This window comes from Dipodomys merriami, unplaced genomic scaffold (genome assembly GCF_024711535.1).
Source record: "Dipodomys merriami isolate MVZ:Mamm:240054 unplaced genomic scaffold, mDipMer1.0.p SCAF_21, whole genome shotgun sequence".
Taxonomy (NCBI): Eukaryota; Metazoa; Chordata; class Mammalia; order Rodentia; family Heteromyidae; genus Dipodomys; species Dipodomys merriami.
This window is the reverse complement of record NW_027203493.1, coordinates 3,712,425-3,738,304: the sequence shown is the minus strand read 5'-3', so window position 1 is coordinate 3,738,304 and position 25,880 is coordinate 3,712,425. Positions and strand designations below refer to the sequence as shown.

General features: G+C 56.2%; 1 protein-coding gene across 2 annotated transcripts; it reads right to left on the bottom strand.

Moving 5' to 3' along the window:
- On the bottom strand, positions 1–25,469 carry Tnks1bp1 (tankyrase 1 binding protein 1). Of its 2 annotated transcripts, none has more exons than XM_070032316.1 (12): positions 25,380–25,469; positions 22,371–22,479; positions 20,226–20,862; positions 18,596–18,749; positions 12,630–13,922; positions 8,440–10,574; positions 2,710–3,085; positions 2,357–2,507; positions 2,110–2,237; positions 1,201–1,358; positions 855–927; positions 1–480 (listed from the first exon to the last, which is right to left on the bottom strand). In XM_070032316.1, exons 2-11 carry the CDS (start codon positions 22,462–22,464, stop codon positions 867–869), a joined length of 5,187 nt encoding a protein of 1,728 aa, XP_069888417.1. In that variant the 5' UTR covers positions 22,465–22,479; positions 25,380–25,469; the 3' UTR covers positions 1–480; positions 855–866. The 2 variants fall into 2 exon arrangements, with proteins under 2 accessions (XP_069888417.1, XP_069888418.1); XM_070032317.1 differs by lacking the exon at positions 25,380–25,469 and adding an exon at positions 22,802–22,905.
- Between the last annotated feature and the right edge of the window lie 411 nt (positions 25,470–25,880).

Sequence of the window (25,880 nt, the reverse complement as noted above, 5' to 3'; positions counted from 1 at the left end):
ATCAATTCCAAAAAAGACTTTATTCATTGTTTCAAATGTCATTGGTCTCTGTGGGCCACCTAGTGTGTGGGGCGGGGTGGGGAGGGGAGATAGGGGGGAAGGGAAGGGGGAAAGGAGAGAAAATGTGAGGTGGGACTTGGGTAGGGCTCTGCCCATTACAAAAATCAAAGGCTTTTATAAAAAATGCTATAAATTGGTATCAAAAGAAAACCCAAAGGAGGCTGGAGCAGGAAACAGAGAAGGTGAAAACAGCAAAGGAAGGACCAAAACCTTCAACCACGAGTGATGGAATCCAGGCTGGGAGGGCAGATAGGGGGTGGGGGGAAGGTGATACAAAGTGCATAAATGTGCCTCCCAGAAGCTCCTCGGAGGTGGGGCAGAACGAGGCCGCAGCCTGGGGCCTTGGCGGGGCTCCTGCTGTCTCCTGGCTTGGGACCCCACAGGAACAGGCACTGCCTGAGACTGCCAGGTGGAAAGGACCTGAGACAGGGAGAGGACGAGAGGTCAGAGGGAGGGCACCAGACTTCGGCTTCCTCCGCCCATCCTGGCCCTGTCCATCCCAGCTCTGACAACTGAGCCCCGTCGTGGGGAATGACCTGGGTCCCAGGGAGCCAGCTGATGAGGAAGCCACCCCCTTTCCCAACCCAGCCCTGTGCAGAGACTTAGAGGTGCCAAGGGGCCTATCAAGTCTCTAGACTTGGCTTCACCCACCTCTTTCCAGCCTTGCACAGAAAGCGCAATGGGGAGCTGAGGTCCTGAAGTGGGCAGAGGGCCTCTGAAGTTCTCTACTCATATCTGACCTACCCCCCGCCCCCCCCCCCCAGCTAGAGCCAAGCCCAGGCCACGCCCCTCACCTCAATGACTTCTCAGACTTTCTTCTTCTTCAGCTTCAGGGCTTGCAGCCAGTTGGGTGATGAACCTTCTGACCTAGAAGGCAGAGTGCAAAGGTCCACAAAGGCAAACTTTAAGGAAAGTGAACAAACTGAGAAAACAAGATAGAGGCAGAAATCTACCCTCCAACCACAACCACCATGGGGCCCAGCTGTGTAGGATTGGAATCCTGATAACTGACATTACTTCAATGTGACACACACAATCTCCACACTGAGCCTCACATTTCTCCTGTAACGGCCCAAGGCTTCCCTACTTCACTTCACCTCATACACCGAGGTCAGGGATGCCCAGAGCTTAGTTACTTACCCTGAGGTTTTCTCTGGCTTAGGAGGTAATGTGAGGGGCTTGCCCAGCCCTGGAACCTTGCAGGACTTGGAACGCTGGACCGAGGACTCCTTCTGGCTTGACTTATTCTCCGCTGGCTCCCCCTCCTCAGCCGAGCGGTTCCTGGAGCGCAGTTTGGCCTGATACGAAGGTAAGAAAGACAAGCAGCAGGATTCAGAGAGGCCTTCTCCTAAGAGGACGCCATCACCCGAACCAGACCTAGACCCCTCTGAGGTCCTCTCCTCAAGACTTAGAGCTGAGTCTCGTCCTGCACACAGTAGGTCCTCAAAAAGATACTGCTGAATTAAACTTGGTAAACTGGGCTGGAAAGGGCCAAGGGTGACTTCCCACACGTATGCTTTTTGCCCATCTGTTCCCTCTGCCTGCAATGTCCCCTCCCCAACCTGAACCTCACAGCCAACTCTCATGGCTACCCCAAGGCTAAGAGCAAATGCTTGTAAGAGGTCCTGGCCAGTCCAACCTCTACCCACAGTACCCTGCTGTCAGGAAGTGACTCCTCCCTCTTCCTAGCCTGGCCCCTGTCTGCCTTCCGAGTGACACCTTCGCTTCTCCCTTCGCTGGAGCAAACTATAGGCATGGCTCCTGTCCCCCAGTGTCTCCTGAGAATCTGGGACAAGAACAACCTTGTTGTTTCTACCACTCAGGGTCCAGGAGGCTAACGGGGCCTTCCAGGGCCCTCCTTGGAGAGCAGAAAGAAAGGAGGGATAGGCAAGAGGACTAGGGGAATGGGTGGATAGATGGATGCATGCATGCATGGATAGACGGAAGGATGGATGGGTGGAAGGAAGGAAAGAGGGGTGGAAGGAAGGATGGATCGGTGGAAGGAAGGAAGGATGGATCAAAGAGGCCAGATGACAGATTAGATGGTACCTTCAGGGCAGATGGGCTGAGGCCAGGAAACAGGTTGACTTTCAGGCCCAGAGACATCCGTGTCCGGCGGCTCTGAGGCTCCTCCACTACCTCCTCATCTGAAGATGGCACCCGAGAGGTCCGTGGCTCTGCAAAGGCCAGGAAGGAGACACAGGTGACACCCCAGACATCATCCTCACCCACAAGCCAGATCCCATGCCTCCAGACAGCAGCACGCTCACACCCCCAAATAATCCACCGAGCCTACCTGTAGAATCCTGGAAGAGGCGTGCGTCCGAGTCTGCTGCCTCTGACAGGCCCAGGGTCCCCCCTGGCCGGATGGCCGGGGCACGATGCCCACGCTTGCGCCCCAGGTTGGCACGGCTCCGATACATGGCACTGTCGAGGACTTCGGTGTCCTGCGTGAAACACAGGCAACATCACTGCCATGACTGCCCCAGGGTCCTGTCCACATCATGGGGCAGGGTGGGGGGGCCTCAACAGAGCTTCCTGTTCCCACAGTACCCACAGCCTGTGCTCAAAGCTCCCAGAATGCGGCTCTGGCTTCAGACACCTGGACAGCAGCGCCCCTCCCGCTGCCCCGGGTGCACCCCCACTCACCTCGATGAAGGAGAAGTCCTGGCTGGGGCAGCTGGGTGGAGGGCCTTGGGGGGGCTGGCGAGGGGTCGGCGTTGGAGCCGGCCCCTGTTCTTCCTGCCTGGCCCTGGCGGAGCCCCAGGTGCCGTCCACCTCTTCTGTCCGGCTGGCTTCACCGTCAGGCTGGGGCCTCCAGGAAGGCAGTGGGTCCCTGGCGGGCAGAGGCTCCGGGGACGCCCCTCGGTCAGCACCTGCTAAGGGTCCTTCCTCCTCTAAGGAGACCCTGAGGCCTGAGGCTGCTGACTCCCTCCAGGCAGCAGCCTTATTGCTGCTGGTGGCCAGCATCTCCTCCAACAGGCCCTGGGAGCCAGAGGGCGGGGAGCGGGCCAGATACCTGGGGCTGTAAAGGGGACAGACAGGAAAACAAGGTCACTGGTCTGGTGAGACCCTGGGCTCAGTGGCTGAAGCACACAGCACACAGGGGCAGGGTGAGGACAGAGCACCATGGTGGGTTCAAATCCCCAACTCAACACTTACTATAGCTTGAGCATCTGAAATGCTCAGAACCAGAGGTTTGTTTTTTTTTTCAAAATTTGGGAATAAATGCATGCATATTATATAACATATAACAATATGTTGTATATTATACATGCTATATGTATGTTAGATACATAGAATACAGATATCGATGTGCAGGTATTCTGCCACTACAACTAACCGCCTGGCTGATGGGATAGAAGTACGTGTGAAACTGAAACGCAGGTATGTCTCATTTACACCTTATACAGGTAGCCTACAAGAAACTTTTTGTTTGTTTTTGTGCCAGTCCTGGGGCTTGAACTCAGGGTCTGGTACTATCCCTGAGCTTCTTTTGCTCAAGGCTAGCACTCTACCACTTGAGCCACAGCACCACTTCCGGCCTTTTCTGTTTATGTGGCACTAAGGAACTGAACCCATGGCTTCTTGCATGCTAGGCAAGCAATCTACCACTGAGCCACAATCCCAGCCCCTGCAAATAACTTTTTATGGTATTTTTCAGTGTTCCTGCATTCAAACCACTGTGACCTGTCACAGAAGGCCAGGTGGGGATTTTCCACTTGTGATGAATCTAGGCCTTGGATGAGCTCCTTTGTACATTCCCAGGGTTGTTCCACAGCCAGCACGGTGCTGGGGTGGGGGGGAGGGGGGTAAAGGAAGGGCAATTTACAGCACTTAGCAAGGTCCCTGCCAGTTCCCATAAATCTCAGCTGTGCCGACCACTGCCCCTGCTGCCAGAACCCTCACCCTGCTTGGGATGCGCCCGGTACGGCCCATCTATCTGCCTGTCCAACCTTCTATCATGTGCAGCCCCGCCGAGCATCTCATCTCTGCATTCCCCGGAGAACACTCCTAGCCTCCAACTGTTCCCTCACCTGGAAAGCTCCCCCACACCCCCAGCCAGCATGGCCCCCCAGCTCTGCCTCCCAGCTCATGCTGGGGCTCCCTCCATCCTGGATTCCCTTCAGTCCTGTGATTCTCTGTCTCCACCCGCTCTGGGATAAAGTCAGGCCCTTTATGTCTTTGCCCCCAGCATCTGGCCTAGGGGCCAGATGAAGCAAATGTGTGCTAAGTCAATGAGAACCAGGGTCACCTTGGATCTCAACATGGCTTCCCCATCTTCTGCCTGGGGCCCCTCATAGCCCAGCACAAACACACCAGGGCAGGCAGCACTACGCATGCTCTCTACCTCATACGATATCCAGCTGCCACACCCTGAAACACACACACACACACACACACACACACACACACACACACACACACACACACACACCTTGGGCAGGGCAGGTGTGTGCTGGCGGTGCCCACCACACCTACACACAGCACAAGCCACACCCTACACACATGTGAGCACACACCCCACTTGTACCATCCATCACAGAGGGCCAGGAAAGGCAGGCAGGGCAGTGCCTGGAAGTCAGGCTACGGAACTCCCCGTGGTATTAGAGCGGGAGAAGATGAGGCAGGTGAGTCAATACTGAGCCAGAAGAAAGGGCAGGGAAGGGGGAGAATGTGCGTCAGTCTGTCCTTCCACAAGCTGCTGACAGGTGGAAACGAAAGCAGTGTGGAGAGGTGGGGAGAAGGGAGAGGCAATGGCTTCAGCACAGAGGCAGCAGAACTGGGAGCAGCCCTGGACTGTGGCCAGAGCAAGCTCACCCTGAAGCCAGCTTAGAGTCAGGGAGGATGTCAAGAGAGAGGTGGAGAGCTGGGCCTATCCTGTCAGCAGGTGGGACAGAGCGTGAGGGCAGGCCCTACAGCTTGGTTGTTACATGATGCACAACCAGCATGAGCTGAATGGAAAGATGACTCTGAACGAGGCGCTACAAAGGAGTGGTCAGCGGAAGGAGCTGGGTGGATTCCAGGGGTAGCCATGGGAGGAGGAGAGCCCAAAAGAGCCCCCCATCCTTCCCCCTACACACACACACCAGGAACTGCTTCCCTACCCTGGAGAGAGCCCAGAACACCAGTAACCTGAGACCTTCCGGGAAGGAAACACAGAGAAATTAGGAACTTGGGTGCAAAACCCTGCCACCTCCCCAGACCCAGGCTCTATTCTCTTCTGCACCAATGACTTGGGTCACAAGTTACATGTCTGCTTGACCTCCTCCTCAGTAAATTGGGGGGGGGGGTCAACGAAAGTATGGAAACTTTGCTAGGCTTAGTAGCAGAAATGTGTGCCTAGCATATAGTTAAGCACTTGATTAAGGATACAAATTACTAGGATAATTCTCGTCATCCTCAGCATCTTCTACCATCTTTACCCATCCATCACCCAGCCTTGATAATAACCCTTCATAGCTTCCTGGAGATGTGGCATGAGGGGAGGGAAGGGCTGGAGCTGGAACCCTGTGTCTAAAGGGACAGCCACGGGCCTTGAGCCAGGGAGGGCTGAAGGAGGCCTGCAGGAAGGGACAGAAACCCACAATCACGCACTGTCAGCCTCGGTCCACTCTGCTCTGCTGTTTTCCTGTCAGTGAGATGAGGGGCTCCTTGGACTCCAGGAAGACTCTGAAGGAGCTTGGTGACTTCTGCATCGCTAAGTCTAAGGATGAACAGAAGGCCGGATCGAGGAAAGGACCTGCTGTGATGCTCCCACCAAGACCAGGACGGAGGAGACCCACGGGAGGGGCCCAAGCTAGTCCAGCCAATCATTATCACAGGAGGAGGATGACAAAAATGGCCCCAAGGGCATCCGAATTTGCAAAGCAGATACAAATACAGGGGACAGAATACTGCTCCCAGGGTCTAGCACTCAGCGGACAGGTTTCTATCCATTGCTTTTGTGTGTTCTAACCTCTGTCCTCATAAAAGCTCCATGGGAAAGAGCAAGTACACTACTCCCAATTTCCAGATGAGTAATTGTGTGTGTGTGGCGGGGGGGGGGGGGGGGGGGGGGGCCTGAAAGGTAAAAGCACTTGTCTGAAGTCACAGAGGTAGTGAGAGAGACTAAGGATCCAAAGCCAGATACTCTCACTAGTTACTCAAGGACGCCTGGATACAAAGAAAACCTTCCAATTCTCCTTGGAAGAGGAACTTTCCCTCTGTCCAATGCTCTAACACCAGCTCTGGGAACATGAGTCAGATTCGGTTTGAGAAACCCTGAAGTGGAGTCCAACTTCCAGGTCTTATGGTAAGCTAGCAGACACCAGAAGTGCCATCCGGTCACAGAGCACGCAGCATTTTCCAGCTCTAAGCACGACCAGGTTTTTGCTGGGATACCTAAAATCCACACAGACCCCCCTCTGAGGTAACTGTTTCCTCTCAGCTGCGGAGGAGGCGGCAGTGTTTTTCTACCGCATACGAGGAGGCTCACCTGCAGGGCATTAGCACTAATCGCTGAGTTCAGGAAACCCCAACCATCACAGCGGTCCCCACCCTGCCAGCCTGCAGCAGCCTCCTCCCTCCATCCTGAACCAAGGCAAGGACTCGCTGCTCTGCCTTCTCATGGGCCACCCACCTGTCCTAATCCCTAGGAGAAGGCGAAGGATTCCGGCCCCACTCCCTGACAGTCTTAAGTAAAATACAGTGGCCACACCTAAGAGCCGCTGACAGAAACAAGTCAGAATGATGTGTCGCTGAGGGAGAGAGTCACTCTGTCTCGGACCTGCCCACAAGAGAGGATCAAAATCCTCTGCTCTGATTCACAGGGCAGCTTAGAAAATCAGCGAGTCAGGTGTGTGGCTGAGCCCTGGGGCACATGGACCTTTGAGTCCTAGGAAGAGAACTCCAGAGACACCATGCTGTTCCCTCCCTTCGACACCAGCCATCTTACAGCTGGAACCCTGGGCTTCCCAAGTCTAACTTAAAAACTCGGGCTGAGTCCAATAAGTGGTCCAGGTCTACAGGAGTCTCCTGAGTTGCTGTGTACCTGTAGTCCTCCATCATTCCCCGGGCCCCACCCACAATCCTCTCAACCACCTGGATCCCCAGAAAACTGGCCCCACCCGCTCTCCCTCCCCCACCTCCATCTCCAATGCCACCCCCCACCCACCCAGGGCCTCTCTGGCCCCTCCTACTTACAACAGCCCCTGCCCCCTACCCAACACCTCCTTTGCTTTCCCTCTCCTTCCTGGACCACCAGTGGGAAGCTCCCACTTTGATGCCACAAAATTATTTCTACTCACTAGAGAGAATAAAAGCAAGGACCGGTGGATAGAACTGTTATTGACGCAGCTTCATCCCATGACTTTTTCACACCTTTTCCAAAAGGGGTGAAATCACCCCTGTGGGCTATGGAACACTCAGCCATGACACAGGCTGTTCCTTTGGAGCAGTCATTTCAGACGCTTGGTGGGGGAGGGGTTCCTGGGGCCAGGAGCCAGGTCCTAGCAGCTTCAATTTCCCTAATTGCCCCCCATCTTAGCTCTATCCTAACAGCCTATGAGCACCATTCTACTCCTGGCTGTGGCGGCTCAGGCCAAGAAGCCAGCACAGGGTGGTCCTTCTGCTACTGAAAAGCATCTGCATTCTCTGGCGCCAGGAGCACCTGCGAATCCAAGGCTGGGTGGGAGGCCTGAGGGGACGAAACCATCGCTGCTGTGTTGCCAAGTTCAGATGGTTCTAGAAATCCATCTGAAAGGTGGCCGATGGCACTTCCCCCACCTGGCCACCACTCAAGCAGCACCAAGAAAGCCTAACACAGGCGTTGGCCAAGAGTAAACCCCTCCAGTAACTTTACATCCATCCTTCAAAAGAGGCACTCAACTCGCCTCTATCTGTTGCATATTCCAAGTCTGTTGTTTACACAGCCCTCGCAGTCTCCATTTTCCAAACACTCCAGGTCCATGAGAAAAACTGGTTCTTTCCTCCCGAGAGGAAATTCCCCTGGCTTCGAGGCAGTACTGGGGTTTGGACCCAAGGCCTGGCACTTTGCTAGACAGGTGCTCTACCACTTGGGTCATGCCCTCAGCCTTTGCGCTCTAGGTATTTTCTGAAGAGGGTCTTGTTTGGTTGCCTGGGCTGACTTAAGACCATGTTCTGGTATGTGGTTTGTATAGCCGGGATGTCCGGCCCAGCTTTTGTTGGGTGAGGCGAGGGTCTCATAAACTCTTTGCCCAGGCTGTCCTGGAACGGCGACTCCATCTCAGCCTCACAGTAGCTAGGGGTTGTTAACGGGTACGGGCCACCTGGCTAAGACTCCACTTTTATTATCATTATTATTATTACTGAGGAAGCAGTGCGTCTACCCTCCCATCCCCAGATGTGCTCCCTTACCTGGCTCCAAAGCCTGGTGTTTCCCCCTTCTGCATTCCGGGGTCTTCAGGGCGGGTCTCCGAGGAAGGTGAGGAGCTGTCTTCACCGGGGCTCTCTGGTCCGCTGGTCTCGCCCACCCCTAGCTCCCTGGCCTCCAAAGGGTCTCTAGCCTCCAGGTGAGACGACAAACTGCCGCTGTTCCTGAAGCCACCGGGGTCCACCTCCCCCACTCCATGTTCCCTAGCTTCACACGGGACCCCAGAGAGCTCCGTGGTTTGGAGCCTCAAATCCTGGGCCCAGTCCATCCGCCCCACCCCACAGCCCCGAGGACCTCCAGACTCGAGGTCACAGGGCACCTCCAAATTCCTCAGACCCAGATCGTCACCCCAGTCCACCTGACCCACCCCAAGCTCCCTGGGCTCTCCAGGGCTACAGCTGCCTCCTGGGGCCATGTTTCTCAACCCAAGATCAGGTGTCCAGTCTGCCTGCCCCACCCCACGCTCCCTTGACTTAAGGAATTCGCCAGCCTCCACACCTGACCAGTCAGGCTGTCCCACGCCACTCTCCCTGGCATGGCTACGGTCCCCTACCTCCCCTGCTCCTGCCAAATCCCTGCTCCTCATCCCAACATCCGAAGTCCAGTCTTTCTCCCCAACTCCCACCCCCCTGGGCTCTTCTGACCCTCCAGTCTCCAAACGGCCGGCCACGTCTCCGTCTCTCAAGCTCAGGCTGTCTGACCAGCCCAGCTGACCCACGGCGTTCTCTCGGGCCTCACTCGAGGTCTCCACGCAGCTGGACACTTCCAAGTTCCTGAGACCCAGCTGGTCGGTCCAGTCCACAGCCCTGGACATGGGTTCTTCGGGAGACACAAAGTGACCACCTCCCATCTTACCGGATGGACTCAGGCCGGCCCCACTCATTCTGTCGGTGCCAATGATGCCGAACTGATAGCTCTTCTCAGTGGCCTCAAGGCACAGGTCCCCACTCCAGTCTTGCCGACTGGGGCTAAACGCTGCCTCGGGCTGTGGGGCAATGCCAAGGCTGAACTCCCTGTCCCAGCCTCGCTTCCCTACGGACCCTTCTTCCAGCCCAGCATCACTGGGGCTTTGAGTGCCTGCGTGCAGTCTCTCTGGCAGCCCTCCGACATGCTGGCTCGAGTCACTGTCCTGCCAGCTGCCCTGGTTTCTCTGTCCAAGGGCGCCATCTTGCACTTGGGAGGCGTTGGGGCTGAACAGGCCCCCCGATTCTGCCTCTTCTGGCCCCGTCGCCCCGCTGGCGTCACCCGGACTGTCTTCCCCATTCTGCATCTTCTTCTCAAACTCCTCATCCTGCTGCTGGGCTTCCTCGGGGCTGAACCCAGAGCTCAGGCCTCTAGATCCAAAGCCTCTGTCCTGTGCGCCGAAGGCCGTGGCGCCACCGTGGCTGCTGTAGTCCCTCATCCATGCGCTCTTCCCAAACCCCCGGTCCTGCTGGGCTGCAGCCAGGCCGCCGTAGGTGCCAAGTGAAGAGTCTCTCTTCTCAAACTCCCGGTCCTGCTTCTCGGCGTCCTGGCTACTGTAGCCACCATGATGGTCTTTCGCCCCCAATTCCTGGGCCTGCTCCTCCTGGGCATCCTGCTTGATGTAGGAGCCCAGGGAATCTCTCTTCCCAAATTCCCAGTCCTGGAGGCTTGTGTCTCCACCACTGAAGGCACCCAGTGAATCTCTCTTCTCGAATTCCTGGTCTTGGAGCTCAGCATCCTGGTTGGAGTAAGTGCCCTGGGAGTCCCTCTTTCCACGCTCCCATTCCTGTATGCTGGCCTCCTGGCTCTGAGTGCCCGGCGGGGCTGGCTTTCCGACCACCCTCTCATAGGCCGAGAGCCCCCCGAGGGCAGGCGTGTCGCTGGGGTCTGGGCTGCTTCGGACATCTATCCCCTCCTGGCCAAGGCCACACCTGCTGGCCCATTCCCGACCGCTCCCCTCGCCCGCTCCTGACTGGTACTTGCTGGCCCAATCACTCTCCCCCAGGCCTGGGTCTCCTAGAGGCCTCGAGCCCCCAAGGCCATAGTCCTGAGGAGCATCTTGAGACCAGCCAGAAGAGGTGCAGCTGCTGGGAGGGGGGTCTGCTGCAATCCCAAATTCACTCTGCAGATCTTTCTGGGCCCAGCCAAGGAGTCCCTGGGATTCAGGAGAAAAACAAAAACACAGGCAAAAAGAAAAAGAAGAAGAAAGAATATTTAGTGTCCATTAGAGTGGGAATCAATCCAGAACAAGAGTCAGCACTGCCCGGTGCCTGAAAGCTCTACTTTGGCAACACAGAGCCTTGGGTTTGCTGTGTAACCTTCAGCAAAATCACGTAACCACTCTGGGCCTCATCCTTCAACAGAGATAACTCCTCCTACTGTTAGGGGCTAATGTGAGAGAACTAAGATCACCTAAAAAAACAAAAAACCAAGAAACCCCGATTCAGCATAGCCTGGCACACAATGGGCACTCGATCTGTGGTCCTGTGGTCATGTTCACAGCCCTTGGGCAACAGCCGGCTAGGTGCCAATAGAAATAGAAATCCTGCCGGAAGGAGCAGTCTGTCTTTGAGACTGGGGGAAGGGAGGGGTGCACTCGTGGGGTCCCCTCCACAACTTCGCTGGCAAAGTTGGAGTGGGCACCAGTACCAGGGCTCTTCCTCCCCAAGGAAACCCCACAGCCTCCCGTTCCTGGGGAAGAGCTCCCCGCCCTGGCGCCCTGGCCGCGGCCAGCCCAGGGGTAGCCAGGAAGGGCCGCCTCTAGCACGGGGCTCCCTGTTACCCACACCCCACACCCTCCCTGACTCACCCCCGAGGGCTGGCGGGCCTGGGACGCAGGGCTTCGGAGCCTGCCAGCCTCGTCCCGCAGCGCAGCGTTGGCCAGTAGCCGCTCCAGGACAGACATGCTAGCCTCCCCATCCCCTGGCCGGGCCATAGCCCCGACTCCCCTCCCCTTCCCAACTGCCCTGGGGCGGCTGGGTGCGGTGGGGTGGGTACGGGACAGGGTTGGGCGGCTACCCAAGCACCCCTAGCCTGGACCTGTCTGACGACTCAGCTCCGGGCTCCCTGGCTGGACTCCCTCGGTTCCCCGGTTCCCCGCTGGAGCAGCTGCAGCTCTGAGGGCCCCGCCCAGGAGCCAGTTGAGTCACCCACGTCCCAGGGACAGACACACCCACCGCAGGAGTCACTTTGGTGTTAACCCCTTCCTGCTCCTGCTCCTCCTCTACCTCCTCCAGGAGCTCCTCCAGCCCCGCCCCCCCCAGCCAGCCCAGGCCAGGATCAAAAACTAAATTTCACAAGTCACCTGGATGCCAGGCCTTAAATACAGAGAAGGCCTGGTAGGAGAAAGGGCACTGGGCTAGAAAATGATGCCCAGGTCCCAGTCACCAACTCGCTGGGTGACTTTGCATAAGGCCCTGCTTCCTCAACGGAAGCACTTTACCAGTCAAAAAACAACAACAAAAACAAACAAACAAATAACCCCAGCTTATGTTGAAGATGAACTCTACAATTTGTGGGAGGGGATGGGAAGGAAAAACTGGGAGAGACAAGGGAAGAAGAAATGTGCTCGTTACCTGACTTCCGTAACTGTAACCCCTCAGTAAATCACCTTTCTAACAATATTTAAAAAAAACACTTATTAAACACATGACAAGTCTTCCCTTTTTACTTTACACGTCCTAACTCATGTAATGCCCACCACCACTCTCTAAGGGCAAACCCTTCACTGCCAACCTGTTTCACAGATGCAGAAAGGAGGCAGAGCGTGGAGAAGGAACTTGTTTGGGGCTACACCTGAGCAAAGAAGCAGAGATTCGAGATGCTATTGGGAGATGAACCCAGGCCCTAAAGGGCTATGCTAGTTTGTCTTGTCCTGCTAATAACAACTTCCTTAGTATATGCCACCATGCATTGCATCAAACCCTTTCTACGTTTTAATGTACCAGCAGTCAAAGTAATGTTATTATTATGTCATTATTATAAAAGAACACTAAAGCTTAGAATTAAGGTACACGACCAGGATCACTTAGCTAGCGAACGCTGGTGGCAGGATTTGAACTCATGCCACAGCGAAACCCTAGGCACTATCCTGTAATTTCTCTGCCAGACTGTGGGGCTACGCGGTGCCGACCCACAACTGCCTTGCTCACTGCAAGAATCAAGATCAATTCAAGTCCAGTGGCCTCCTCCCGTGTGTCCCCATGCTCACCTCTGAGCAGGTACTCGGGGAGTGTGTCTCCTTCAGCTCGGACCCGGCTCCCCGCCTGGCGCTGCCTGCACTGGGCGGTGGTGAAGCCAGGAGGTCATCCAGCCAGCGAGAGCTGCTGTCAGGGCCCACAGGTTCCGGGGAAGTCCGACAGGAGACGTGGGCCTCTGTCCTGGGTTGGGTGGTTTCAGCCTGGGCTGGGGTCACCGCCTCCTCCTCAGCAGGCAATGCCTGCCCAGAGTCACAGGCATCGGCAAAGAGGATGCAGGGCTGGTCGGAGGGTGCTGGCAGCTGCTGCCCCAGGACTGGCTCCAGGATGGGTAGGGCTGCCTCCCTGCTAGTCACAGCCAGGGGGGCCTCCTGTCCAGCCAGCAGCTCCTGGTCCCCACACCTCTCCTCTGCTTGCAGTAGGGATGTTCTGGGTGGGGAGTCAATTGTAGATGGGGCCTGACTCCCTCCATTGTCTTTCTGGGCTGGGGAGATACTGGGGCCTTCCTCTCGCACCCAGGAACTAGGCCTTCCTGGGCTCCCTGGAGCTGACGGGGCCCCCGATCCCTGTTGGGACCCCCCCTGCTCCCTGCCGGACACAGTCCAGCCGCCAGCCTCCGCCGCCTCCGCCGCCTCGCTGGCTTCCGTGATGGGGGAGTCCAGCCGCCACACACCAAGGCCCGAGGGCTGCGTGGGGAAGCTCCACTCAAAGGACTGCGACAAACTCCAGTTCGACTCTGTTCCACTCCCAAAGGGGCGATCCAGGGCCGACTGGCTCCCCTGGGCTTGGGGCAGGGCAGCCAGAGAGCCCCCCAGCTTCTCGGGGTCCCGGCTGGGTGGACGGAGCACACCTTCCGAGAAGCGGCGCTGAGCCAGGCTGCTGGGGCGAGGGTCCAGGGCACCCTGGGCTGCTGCCTCCTCGCCAGGTGGCAACGTCCGAGCGAGATCCAGCAGCTCCCCCCCCTCCAGCAGGGGCCGGGGTGAGGTCTCTGGGGGCCTCTCTGGGCTCTGGTGCCCAGAGACCTTCTCCTGGGGAGGACTGTTCGGTCCGCGGGTCTCTGGGGCTGCCTCGACAGGGATCCCCGGGCTGGGGGGATGGCAGGGGCCCTCACTGGGCAGGGCCGGAGTCGCAGGGAGACAGGAAGACGCCGCTGAAGCTGAAGGGCTCTGGGCATCTGGAAGCTGCGGGTGGCAGGGAGTGCTGTCTTCGGGGGCGGGGCCGCTCACCGCAGTGGGAAGGCCCCGGCAGGCAGTAGCACCACGGTCTGACGGGGGGCTTGGCCTTGAGGAGAGCCTGGACTCAGAAACCTGCGAGTGGAAGGTCAAGAGCTGTCACACACCTCTCCGGTGGGGCCCCACAGACACTTCCGGTCAATTCTCCCACACGCTTTTGTTCTAACAGTTCCCTAGAGGCGGAAGAGGGACCCAGAATGCAGGGGGGCTGGGAGCAGGCCCCAAGTGATCTTGGCGAGCTTTCCAGGGTCCCAGAGCCACTACCCACCTTGGTCTTCTCCCAAGGTGCCTCACCTCATTCAACTATGATGACTCACACCATTCCAGCGGTTCCTACTCCAACCACCCACCTAACGCAAGCTACCTGAGCATTTCCTAAGAGGCCACAGATTGCGGACAAAGAACACTTGCTTTACAAGGAGAACAGAACCATCAAGCATCTGACCATCGGGGCATGTGGGAGAAGAAGGGGAAGGGATGGGCCTTAGAGCACAAGTCTAAGCCCAAGAGTAGCTATGAGGGATGGGGGGCACCCCCAACTTGTTCTGTGTACCCACAGATTCTGGTGTTACCCAAGGAAGCAGAAAGGCTGTGGGACTCAGGCTGAGGGCCCAGAAAAATACCTGGGTTGGAGTGGTCCCAGAACTGCCTCCTTTGGGATAAATGCCTCCCTTCCCTAGGGTCTCCCTGAGCCTCGGTACCTCCATCTGTGTCTGGAAGCTGACAGCAACTATGTCCACCTCACACCGTTGGGTAAAGACTAAATAAGAGGCATATGGCCTGCGGGCATATGAAAAAACGTGGCCGCCGCGTGCTGGTGGCTCACGCCTGTAATCCTAGCTGCTCAGGAGGCTGAGATCTGAGGATCACGGTCCGAAGCCAGCCTGGGCAGGAAATTCCGTGAGACTCTTTTCTCTAATAAACCACCACAAAACCGAAAGTGGCACTGTGGCTCAAGTGATAGAGTGCTCACCTTGAGCTAAAGATCTCAGGGACAGCGCCCGGGCCCAGAGTTCAAGCCCCACAACCATCTAAACAAGAAAGAGAGAGAGAGAGAGAGAGAGAGAGAGAGAGAGAGAGAGAGAGAGAGAGAAAGAAAGAAAGGAAGGAAGGAAGGAAGGAAGGAGAGAGAAAGAGAGAAAGAGAGAAAGAAAGAAAGAAAGAAAGAAAGAAAGAAAGAAAGAAAGAAAGAAAGAAAGAAAGAAAGGAAGGAAGGAGAGAAAGAAAGAGAGAGAGAAAGAGAGAGAGAGAAAGAAAGAAAGAAAGAAAGAAAGAAAGAAAGAAAGAAAGAAAGAAAGAAAGCAAGAAAGCAAGAAAGCAAGAAAGCAAGCAAGCAAGAAAGAAAGAGAAAGAAAGCAAGCAAGCAAAGCAAAGCAAAATATGGCTGCTATGGGATAATGGGGGCCAGGTTAAGGGGAAAACATCAGGGAACGCAAGCAAGAATGGCAGCGCCAGGCCCCTGGCTCTCTCCACATTGCCTGTCCCTAGACAAATGAGATACTTGGCTCCACTGTGACCTTTGCCACTTCCTCCAACATGGAACATACTCTGTTCCCTCCTCACCTGGGTCTAGGAAGAGGAAGGGGTCTTGATGCTTCTCAAGACCCTTCCCACATTTCCTCATCCTCTCTGCTCTTTGCAACATTCCTGTGTCAAAGTCATGCCCTGGCTGGGATTACAAATTCATGCCTATAATCCTAGCTACTCAGGAGGCTGAGATCTGAGGACCACAGTTCAAAGTTGGCCTGGGCAGAAACATCTGTGAGACTCTTATCTCTAATTAATCACACACACACACACACACACACACACACACACACACACAAAAAGCTGGAAGTGGAGCTGTGGCTCAAAGTGATAGAGCACTAGCCTTGAGCAAAAGAAACTCAGGAACAGTGCCCAGGCCCTGAGTTCAAGCCCCAGGACCAGCACACACGCACACGCACACACAAAAGTGATGCCGTTAAACTACATGGCACATAGTCCCTCCTCATCAGCCTCCGACCAACCCCTCAGTCCTTGAGAATTAACACCACTGCTATCACTGACAGTCACTTCAAGGGTATGGCTGACCTTCTAGCCTCCTGACTCCCTGTGCTCAGCCTCAGCCCCAGTGCTTCCATGGCCAAGGTCACAGCCTGGCCCCTACCACCATCATCTCCACTTCAAGTGTGTCCACTGGCCCATCCCCACTTCCCATCTGTCCTGCATTCTTCAACTCCTCTGGGAAGCACAGTGACTTCCTTCCTGCAGTTCCCAGGGCCCTCACTCTCTCGCCTCTCTTCTTAACCGGTACACTTGCTTTGTACTCAACGCTCAAATCTCTCATCACATCCTGCAAGCTAAGTCCAGCTGGAGCCCAGCACCCGGGCAGCTTGAGTGGTGATACAGTCAGGGTGGCTGGGGTCATCTTCACCACTGACTCCAAGCTGGTCCCCCAAACAGCCCAGTAACCCCATGACACTCCCCCTTCTATGCACCCCCAGGCAACACATGCAGTAGTTCCATTCGCACGTCTCTCCCCAAACCTGCAGCGCCCCCCATCTTCTCTCAGCTGATGGCCTTGTTTCCTCTTTCCTTAGAACAGAGGCCACCAACACAGACCGTCCAAGTCCTCCCTGCCTCACCTTGTGGGGGAGCCCAAGCCCTCAGCACCCCCTTCCACAGCCGGCACTGTCCTTGCTCCTGGCTATAACCAGCCCTTCCTCCCCTGCATCATTGATTTTTCTCTTCCCACTGGAACATTTCCACTGGCACACCAACTGCTCGAATTTCTTCTGCCTTACAAAATTCCTCTTGACCCTCCATCTCTCTCAGGCTACCATCTGTGTTCTTGAAAGTGTTGCCTGCATTCACTACCCACAGTCTTCCTGAACCCTCTCCAAACATGCCTTCTCCTTCATCTTGCCAACTCATTGTTCTTGTCAAGGTCGCCAGGAACTGCCCTAGAGTGAAATCCAACTCTTGGTGCTCACCTGATAGGAACTGTGGCATTTGGAGCCTGCTTGGACCCTCCTGCAGTCCTGGGAGCTCCCATGGTCCAGCAGCACTAGGGGCTGACTTTGCTTGGCTGGGCTCTGCTTGGACCTCCCAGCTCCTTTTGGCTGCACCTCAGGTCTCATCTCTCCTGAACTGCCACCCCTTAGTCTCAGCTACCATCTCTCCACTTAAAAGTCCCAAGACTTCTTCTCTAACTAGCTCCAATATCCCATGTGTTCCTGCCAAGGTGTCTTAAAAAAATCTCACTCAACAAACCCCAAAGCAAACTCCTCATATCTCTCCCAGTCTTGCTTTGCCCTTAGAAGTCCTCATCTTAGTAAATGGGAAACTTGAAACTTGCCCTTTACCTGGCTATATGGTCCTGAAGCCCTAGTCTTCTTGCTTTCTCTCTCCTCCCAGCAGTCCATCTGGATGTCCTGTCTACTTCATCTTCACATCTGGACCAAACCAACCACTTCTCACCAGCTCCATCTCTGGCCACCTCCAGGGCCTAAACCTCCATCATCACTCACCTGGATTATTCCAACAGCCACCTACCTGGTCATTGCTGCTGCTGCTCTAAAACCCCCCCTACCCATTCTTTTTTTTGGGGGGAGGGGTCCAGTCGTGGGGCCTGAACTCTGGGCCTGGGCACTGTCCCTCAGCTCTTCAGCTCAAGGCTAGTGCTCTACCACTTGAGCCACAGCGCCACTTCCAGCCTTTTTCTTCTTGCTTATGTGGTGCTGAGGAATCGAACCCGGTGCCTCTTGCACGCAAGGCAAGCGCTCTACCACTGAGCCACCTTCCCAGCCCCCTACCACCCATTCTTAACCAAGCAAACCAAGTGATCTCGTCATAACTAAGCAACAGCCATGCCTCTTCTCCAAACGCTTCCAAGGCATCTTGCCCTCCCTCAAGGTCACAGTCCTTATAGCAGCCTGAGAGGTTTTAGGCCATGGAGTGCTGTCACCTCCTACTCCTCACCGTCACCCAGCTCCTCTCCCAACCCCGACACCCAGCTTCCTTGCCTCCACATATGCACAGGCCATTCTCTGCCAAGAATGCACTTCCCCGGACACACACACACAGCTCAAGGGCTTCCCAATACCTTTCCAGTTCCTCCAGCCCTTGTCTTTCACACTTACTACCTATCTGTCAGTTTAGAGGACTCTCTCATCACTGAATGGCTCAGACAGCTTCTGGCAGGCCAGGGCTCTATGAGGGTTAAAGGGCCCATTCTCACAGTTTACTTGAGAAAGCAGTGTGGAGGGTGAAAAGAGGGGATCAACAGGAAATCCAGAAGGAAAAGGCTCTTTCCTTTCTGAATCCTGAAATAGTGGCCCAGCCAGGAAGGGTTCTGAAGCCAGAGGCTTTGGTTTCTAATTCAGGCCAAGCAAGATACGTAACCTAGTGAGTCTGGCGGTCTCAAATCTCATGTTGGGATGAACAAGTTTTCACAAGGATTAAGTTGGTTAACATTCCTAGGGAGTGCCGAGCACACACAGTGGGGCCTCAGTCAGTGGCAGTGTGGTAAACACAATATTACTGCTAGTAAGGAGAAGCCCCAGGGCTGGACATACACTTGGCCATCTTGATGATCCACTGCATGGCCTGGAGTGAAGAAATCTGAGCTCTTAGAACCAGCCCTTGAGCAAGTCTGCAGGCTTTGCCCTCTCCCTTTTTAACTACCAGGGGAGTGAAAACAGTGACCTATATGACCTCAAGCTCTTAAATATGGAGATGCAACTTATAAGAGGAAGGCAACTCACGGTGCTAGGTGTCTCAGAGCTGGCCGGCTTAGCCAAGTCCCCGTTGGTAGCAGGCTCAGAGCTGGCCGGCTTAGCCACGTCCCCGTTGGTAGCAGGCTCAGAGCTGGCCGGCTTAGCCACGTCCCCGTTGATAGCTGGGCTGGAAGAGGGACTCCTGTGAGGACAAAAAAAGGAGAGAGAGAGGCACAGGATGCTGAAGCCTGCTGCACAATCAAACAGGGAACAGTGTTTCCCTAAGCAAGTGCAACAGCACCCAAAGAACAAACACCCCAGGAATTTACTCCCGGGGCCTGCTGGGAGCCACTGGGGAACAGGAAATTGTGTCATTTCCACAGAGCAAGGGCCCAGGAGAGAGCTGCCTACTCCCTGCCTGCACACACAGCGTTAAATTCCTCAAGCTCTTTCAGGAGAAACATCTTGTGCGCCTCAGACTTCTTGTGAGCTCAGACTCCCAAGAAGAAAGCATCTCCTTCCCCTGACCCATAAAGGGTTAAAGTTCTCCTCCAGCTAGAGCGCACAGCTGGTCCAGGCTGCCCTGCCAATATTGCTTGAAGGATTGCAGGGGGAAGGGAAGGAAGGGGGAAGAGTGATTCTTTTCCAAAGCTAAAGTTGTTCCTCTTAAGCATTGCTTGGATGGAGGAAGGAACTTGGCCTGGGCAGCAGTGAGATAGATCCCTGTCGTTCTGGTCTGGGAAAGGCAAAGGTGAATTCCAGAATCAAACCTCTAGGTGTATTCAGGTGAGAAAAGGGCAAGGCTGGAAGGCAGAGCAGGGCAGGGCAGGGCGAGGCAGACAGGGCTGGGCCAGGCCTTCAGCTTCCCACGCAGCCCATACCACAACACCCCTGTCTTATACTGTGGCTGGGGGGGGGGGGGGGTAGCCTCTGGGCCTGCTGTGGCCTCTGCTTCCAGCTGGCTCTCCTTGCCTGGAGGATGGCTTGTGTAAGCCAAAGCTCCCCACAAATCCATCAGGCTTCTCTCCATGCCCTGTATCCACTACCCCCAATGAGGTACCTCTTCACCAGCCTTCCCTTGCATTAGTGCCAACTCGGGACGTTCACTGTGGGCAAACGTACTTGATTCCCGACTAGCCGAAATCTGTGCAGAAACTATCAGAAGTACTCCTGTCTTCCCCTCAGACCCCTCGCCCCATGGGCAGAACCTGTGCCCTGCAGATCCTGACTCTCACACCCACATACAGCACGCTGCTCTGCCCACAGGAAGAATTTGCGGTTAAGAGCTCAGGCTTGGGTATCAAATGGGCTTGGATTCAGACTCAGTCTTGGCCTCTTACTTGAGGAGTCATTTGTGAGCCTCAGTTTTCTCATCTGTAAAAATGGGCCTGACAGCTGCTTCCCCAAAGAGGACGGGTTAGGGATTCCAGGCAGCACAGTCGAAAGCCCTGCTCTGCGGGTATCTCTTCGGGCTCTAGGATAAATGCCTATCAACTCTGTGACAAGAAGTGCGATTTAAAAAAAAAACCCTATAGTGCTTGAGCACAGGTGTAAGGTGCTGGGTCTGCCTATTTTCACAGCCTACACTGATCCTCAGGGGGAGGGTCACAGCCCTAGGGGAAGCCAATCATGTGCGACCCAGCCCCTGACCTTTAGGCTACCGCCTTCCATCCCTCACCTCTCCTTGCCCGTCTTGCTGTGCTCTTCCGGGCTCTCTGTTGCAGTCTTTGCCGGCCCCTCCTGCGACCATCCTCTGCTGAGGGTCTTGTCATCCTCCTCTCTGGGACCACTGGCCCCCCCATAGGTCCTGGGGCCATAGCGTGAGCTGCCATCGTGGTTGAAGGTGAGGCGCGAACCCCACAGGCGGTCAGGGCTGGCAGGGACCTCCTTGTGAGGCTGCTGCTCCATCTTGGCCAGGATCTCTTCCACAGTGGCAGCTGCAAACCGCTCTGAGGCTGGACGGAAGGGGGCGGGGGCCTTCCGCACACCCCCGGGGGCGGCACATCGAGCGGGTGGTGTTAAGGGGGGCGGCTCCTCTTTCCCACCCTCTTCTTTGCTGGCCTCTTGGGCGACTTCTCCTCCAGCAGAGGCCTCAGCCATAGGCCTTGGTGCGAAGGGAAGGGGGCGTTTGCTGCCGCCGTAGGGCTGGGGTCCCGCCAGCATGTTCATTTTCCGAGCAGATGGCAGCTCAGCCAGGGGACCCCGTGGGGGCCGAGGCCCAACAGGCACCAGCAGGCTGGGCTTGGCAGGCAGGGCTGGCTTGGTGGGCAGGGCTCGAGGCTTGGGCTTGACTGGGGGTTTGGCCCGAGGGTCACCTACCAAAAGAAAGGGTTGGTAGGGGAAGAACGAGGAAGTAGAGCTTCTGGTGGCTGCTGCTCCACCAAATCTTCCACCCGCCGAGTTCAGGCACTTGTAGGTGCAAGTTACATGCCACCTCTTCTGTGAAGCCTTCTCGGTTTTCTATACTCATCCCAGAAACACCTTCTCCCACCTCCCAATTCCAGAAATGTTTTAGGCCATCCCCTTTTAAGCTAAAGCTATTTATAAGTCCTGGTGGCACCTTATTCTCCTGCATCCTGATTTCACACCTAGCACCAAGTCCTACCAAATGAATGATTGAGCAAATGCGCCAAAAATAAATAAATAAAAAGCCTGCGTGCTTGAGACCCCAACAACAGCTCAGGTCCCCAACTTAGTCCTTTCCCTTTAAATGACATTCTACTACATCTCCACAGTGAATTCTCTCTCCCTCCCTCCCTCCCCCACCTTTCTCTCTCTCTCTTTGTTGACAGTACTGGGGCTTGAGCTCAGGACCTCATGTGGTCACTTGGCTTTTTCTGCTCAAAGCTGGCACTCTACCATTTAAGCCACACCTCCACCTCCACTTTAGGCTTTTTGCTGGCTTCAAATCTCAATCCTCAAGATCTCAAACCTGAGTAGCTAGGATTACAGGCATGAGCCATCAGCATCAAGCCATAGTTCATTCTTATCCTAGCTGAGTTTCTCCACCCTCCTTCCCTGCTGCCCTTTCTCCTTCCACACTCTAAGACCGCCCCCCCATCACAGTGTACAATCAAGAATGCACACTTAAGACACACTTAGAGCCGTGTGCCCATGGCTCACACCTGTAATCCTAGCTACTCAGGAGGCTGAGATCTGAGGATCACAGTTCAAGCCAGCCTGGGCAGGAAAGCCCAAGAGACTCTTATCTCCAATTAGCTACCAGAAAACCAGAAGTGGCACTGTGGCTCAAGTGGTAGAGCACTCACCTTGAGCTGAAGAGCTCAGGGGCAGTGCTCAGGCCCAGAGTTCAAACCCCAGGACTGACCAAAAAAAAAAAAAAAAGAATCACACTTACTATTCACTTAAGCCAAACAGAAGTAAATCTACAGGAAAAAAAAAAAGACTAGAAATCTACCTTCTATATAAGGCATTCCAATGACAAAAAAAAAAAAAACCAGATCTAGACTCGCTCACATCCATGACCTTCTACAAGAGACTCATGTACCACCACTCAGCTAAGCTGAAGAAAGAATCTGGATCTGAGTTCAAACCCCTGAGCATCCGCTCCATTTCTTCCTTCCTAGCCTCAATCTCCTTTTCTGCAAAGCATGTGGCTTGATCCACGCCATGTCAACGTCCCGTCAATGTCCTGTCTGCTCTCACTCCTGCGGGAGAGCTGAGGGTCACCAGGCACCAAGAGCCTTTCAAACTAGACTACCACCCCCCACCCCAGACAGAATGGGGGGCACAGCTTCTGCTCTTCTAACCCTCCCCACAGCCAGGCACTACCCCCCATTCCACACCCATTACCCATGATTACCTGGCTCAGAGCCAGCAGGCGCCAGCTCCTCCTCCATCTCTCGGGCTGGTGGGGAAGCCATGACCGTGCTCTCCCTGAGAGTAGACACTTTCATCACATGCGGCAGACCCTGCTTGAGAATGGGTCGGGGGGGGGGGGGGGACAGATGGGTGTGAGCTCACATGAACAGGGACCCAGGAAAGAGGGAGTGAGGCAAGGAGTTGGGCGTTGATGGCAGGCTTAGCGAGGGAAGTCTCCTATTTCTAGCAGAGGCAGTGTGGGACAGGAAGAGGGAAACTTCGGGAGGGGGCCGGGAGGTCCCCACAGCCCGGCTCTCAACTCTGCCCATCTTCTCCCATTCCTGCCTCCTACTCTCCAAGTCCTAGAGCTGGAGGGAGCCACCTTCCCCCTTTCTCACTCCTAGGACAGGCTCTCCAAGACCCCCCACTTACGGTTCCCAAGGCATTCCCCCTTGGGTCAGGCAGCCCAGCTGGAGTATCTACTCGAGGCACAGCAAGAAGGCCGAAAACTCTAAAGTCTGTGAATCACCTCATGGGAGACGGGAAAAACCCGCTCCTCCCCAACCTGGGGCTCCGCCTCCCCTTCCTGATCACCCTCCCTTTCAGTCTCCCTCTCTCCCTCCCTCCTTCCACAGCTGGGAGTGGCTCTCCCCCCCCTCCTGCCCGCCCCATTCTCCTTCTATATCCCGGCCCCACCTCCCTTTCCCTTGGAGCAGTCTCATCCAAACACGGAAAAATAAGGAATAAAAAGTAAACATCTGGAATACATTTTTTTTTCTTTAATTTCCCAATCGCTTTGGCTTCAGCTTGGAATTTGATGAGGTAAAGCCAGGGCCTAGTCCTGTTGCCATAGCAATGGCCTCCCACTGGATTTCCAGAGCCTCACAGAGGGGAAGGAGGAGTCCGCCCAGGCTGGGCTGGGAGGACGGGACAGGGCCTGAGAACATCCGGGGGGTGGGGTAACTTGGAGGAAAAGTCCCTGGGGTTCCCCTTCCAGAGACACAGAGAGGCAAACGTAGTGGAATATGTGGGCATCACTCACCACCCTGGGAAAGACTCAAGGAGTTTTTTTTTTTTGGGGGGGGAGAGGGGGGCAGAAGAAGAAAATAAACTAGGTGGTAGCCACTTGGTGGAGAGGTCTAATAGGTTCCCAGTCTCTCAGCCTGTGACAAGAGCCTCTGGATTCCTCATGTTAGGGTGCAAAGACTAACTAGCTGTGTGACTCCCACTGTTCTGGCCATGTGACTTCTCTAAGCCTCAGTTTCCCTAGCTGAAAAAAAAAATGGACTCCATGGGACTCAATCCAGAGACTGAGGATCAAATCATACCTGCAGAGTGCTGAGCACAATGCCAAGCAGGTAAGTGGCCAGCACAAGGAGCACATTATTTCCGTGATCCGGTTCAGGGTTGCCACCCCCACCCCTCCCCCACCCCAGGCTCCAGCATTCCTCGGCCATACCTTCAGCGCCACCACCCAGGCTCTCTCATGTCACCTGTTCCTCGGGGCACACCACCACCTCTTCAGTTCCCATCCTGGCTACCACAACACCCTTTTACCCACAACCCCTCCCCACCCCACCCCCATCTCCTTGGTGGGGAACAGAACCCTGCTCTGGCCAAAAGAAAGCAAGGGTGAAGATTCATGACCCTAAGATAACTTCAAGCTTCTCCAAACCTGCACCAGGCCAACCTCAAGCCACCTACTCCATCTGCATGAAGATCACCAAATCCAATCTTTACCCATCCTCCAGTGTCCTATCTGTGACCCTGTCCCGGCTTGTTTCATAGCTAGAAGAGGGAATGAAGGCACTGTCAACCCGTTGATCCACCAACAGCCACTGCCCACTGTGCGTGGGTGACGATCGCACAGAGCCAGGCCAAGTGTGTATGTGGGGGAGGAGCACATGACAGAAAAATAAAATTAAAAAACACACAGGGCTGTTTCCTTGTCCTTGAACATATGACAAGGGACACAGAATGGATGGTTTGAAAGAAAGATTAACTTGCCCAGTATTGAAAATCTCTCTCACATGGGGAGTGGGGTGAGGGTGGGTCTAAGGGTCACCAGTGCAGGATGAGAGGCACAAGCTGTGAAAACGGGTTCTCCCCCACCCCACCCCACCCCCGATTGGAGGGGGGAGGAGGGAAGGTGGTTACAGAGTCTGAACAAGCCATTTAGAAGCACCAAGTGACCAAAGCCATGGCCTAAAAGCTGCAGCATCTGAGCACTTCTCAAACCCCTCAAGGGGGGGGGGGAGTCCAAATGAGCCAAGAGACCCCAGGAGCAAAGACCACCCAAAGAGGTAGGGAAGAGCTAAGCAGTCGCAGCCTGCTGCAGACAGACAGGTGCCGGGAGAAGCCTGGGTGCGGGCAGGGTCACCCCTAGGATCTGGGGGCCAGAGGAACAGCAGGCGAACTGCTGGAAGAGGGAGGGCCAGCCGGGCGACAGAACAGCCCGGGGCAGGGGCTGTCTGGAGGGGCCCCGTGGGGAGCTCAGGACACGGGGGGGGGGGGGGTTGGCGGGGGAGGGGGCGACGGCGGCAGCAGCAGAAGGCAGTGCGCGGGACGCCGGGCAGCGGGAGAACAGACGTTGGAGTGGCAACGCGGCCCCGGATGGGGGCGGCCTGGGGTGGCTGGGGGCGGGCCGAGGGGGCTGGGGAGCGGGAGCCCCCCGGCGTGCCCCGGGATGGGGTGGGGGGCCCGGGGTCCCGCCCCCGGCCCCGCCTCAGCCCTCCCCCCCTCCCCCCTGCTTGGGGCTCTGCCGGCCGTGCGCCCTGCACCTCCCCACGCGCACGCACGAGCTCCCCAGGCTCCCCGCGTCCCCCTGCCCCCCCACCCCGGCAAAGTTTCCCGGTGACCCCCACCCGCCCACCCCCCCCCCCTCAACCTGAGATCCCAGCTCCAAAGCGCCCCGCTCCTGCCAGGCTCCTACCCCGCCCCCCATCCCGGACCCCGCCTCCCCCCTCCCCGGCCTCCCGTCCCCGCCCGCCGCACCGCACCGCGCACTCACGCGCTCCCCCGGGGATCCAGCTCCGCTCGGCTTGGCGCCTCGACGTTAGTGCCCGCCGCCGCCGCTGCCGCCGCCGCCACCGCCGCCGCCGTCACCGCGGGACCAAGCCCGAGCCGGCCCCGCTGGGCCACGCCCCCGGACACGCCCACCGCGCTGCCTCATGAATATTCATAAGGACGGAGCCCCGGAGCGGGAAGCAGGGGCAGCGTTCGCCCCAGCCCACCACCCGCGAGCCGGCGCTGCCCGCGCTCAATTATTCATGACCTTTGCAAATGAGGGGCCCGCCCCGGGCCCAGACTCCGCGAAACTGACGCAATTTACCAGTGCCACCGAGATGACTGGCCTAGAGAGGAGGCCGCTTTGGACCGCCCTTCCCATGCCCAGCCGCCGGCACTGATTGCGGTACCATAGAGCGCGGGCAAGAAGGTAGCCATTGGCGGACCGGAGGGGAGGCTTCCTGTACCTGCCGGGCCGTCCCGGGCCGTCCCGAGCGCGAGAGCG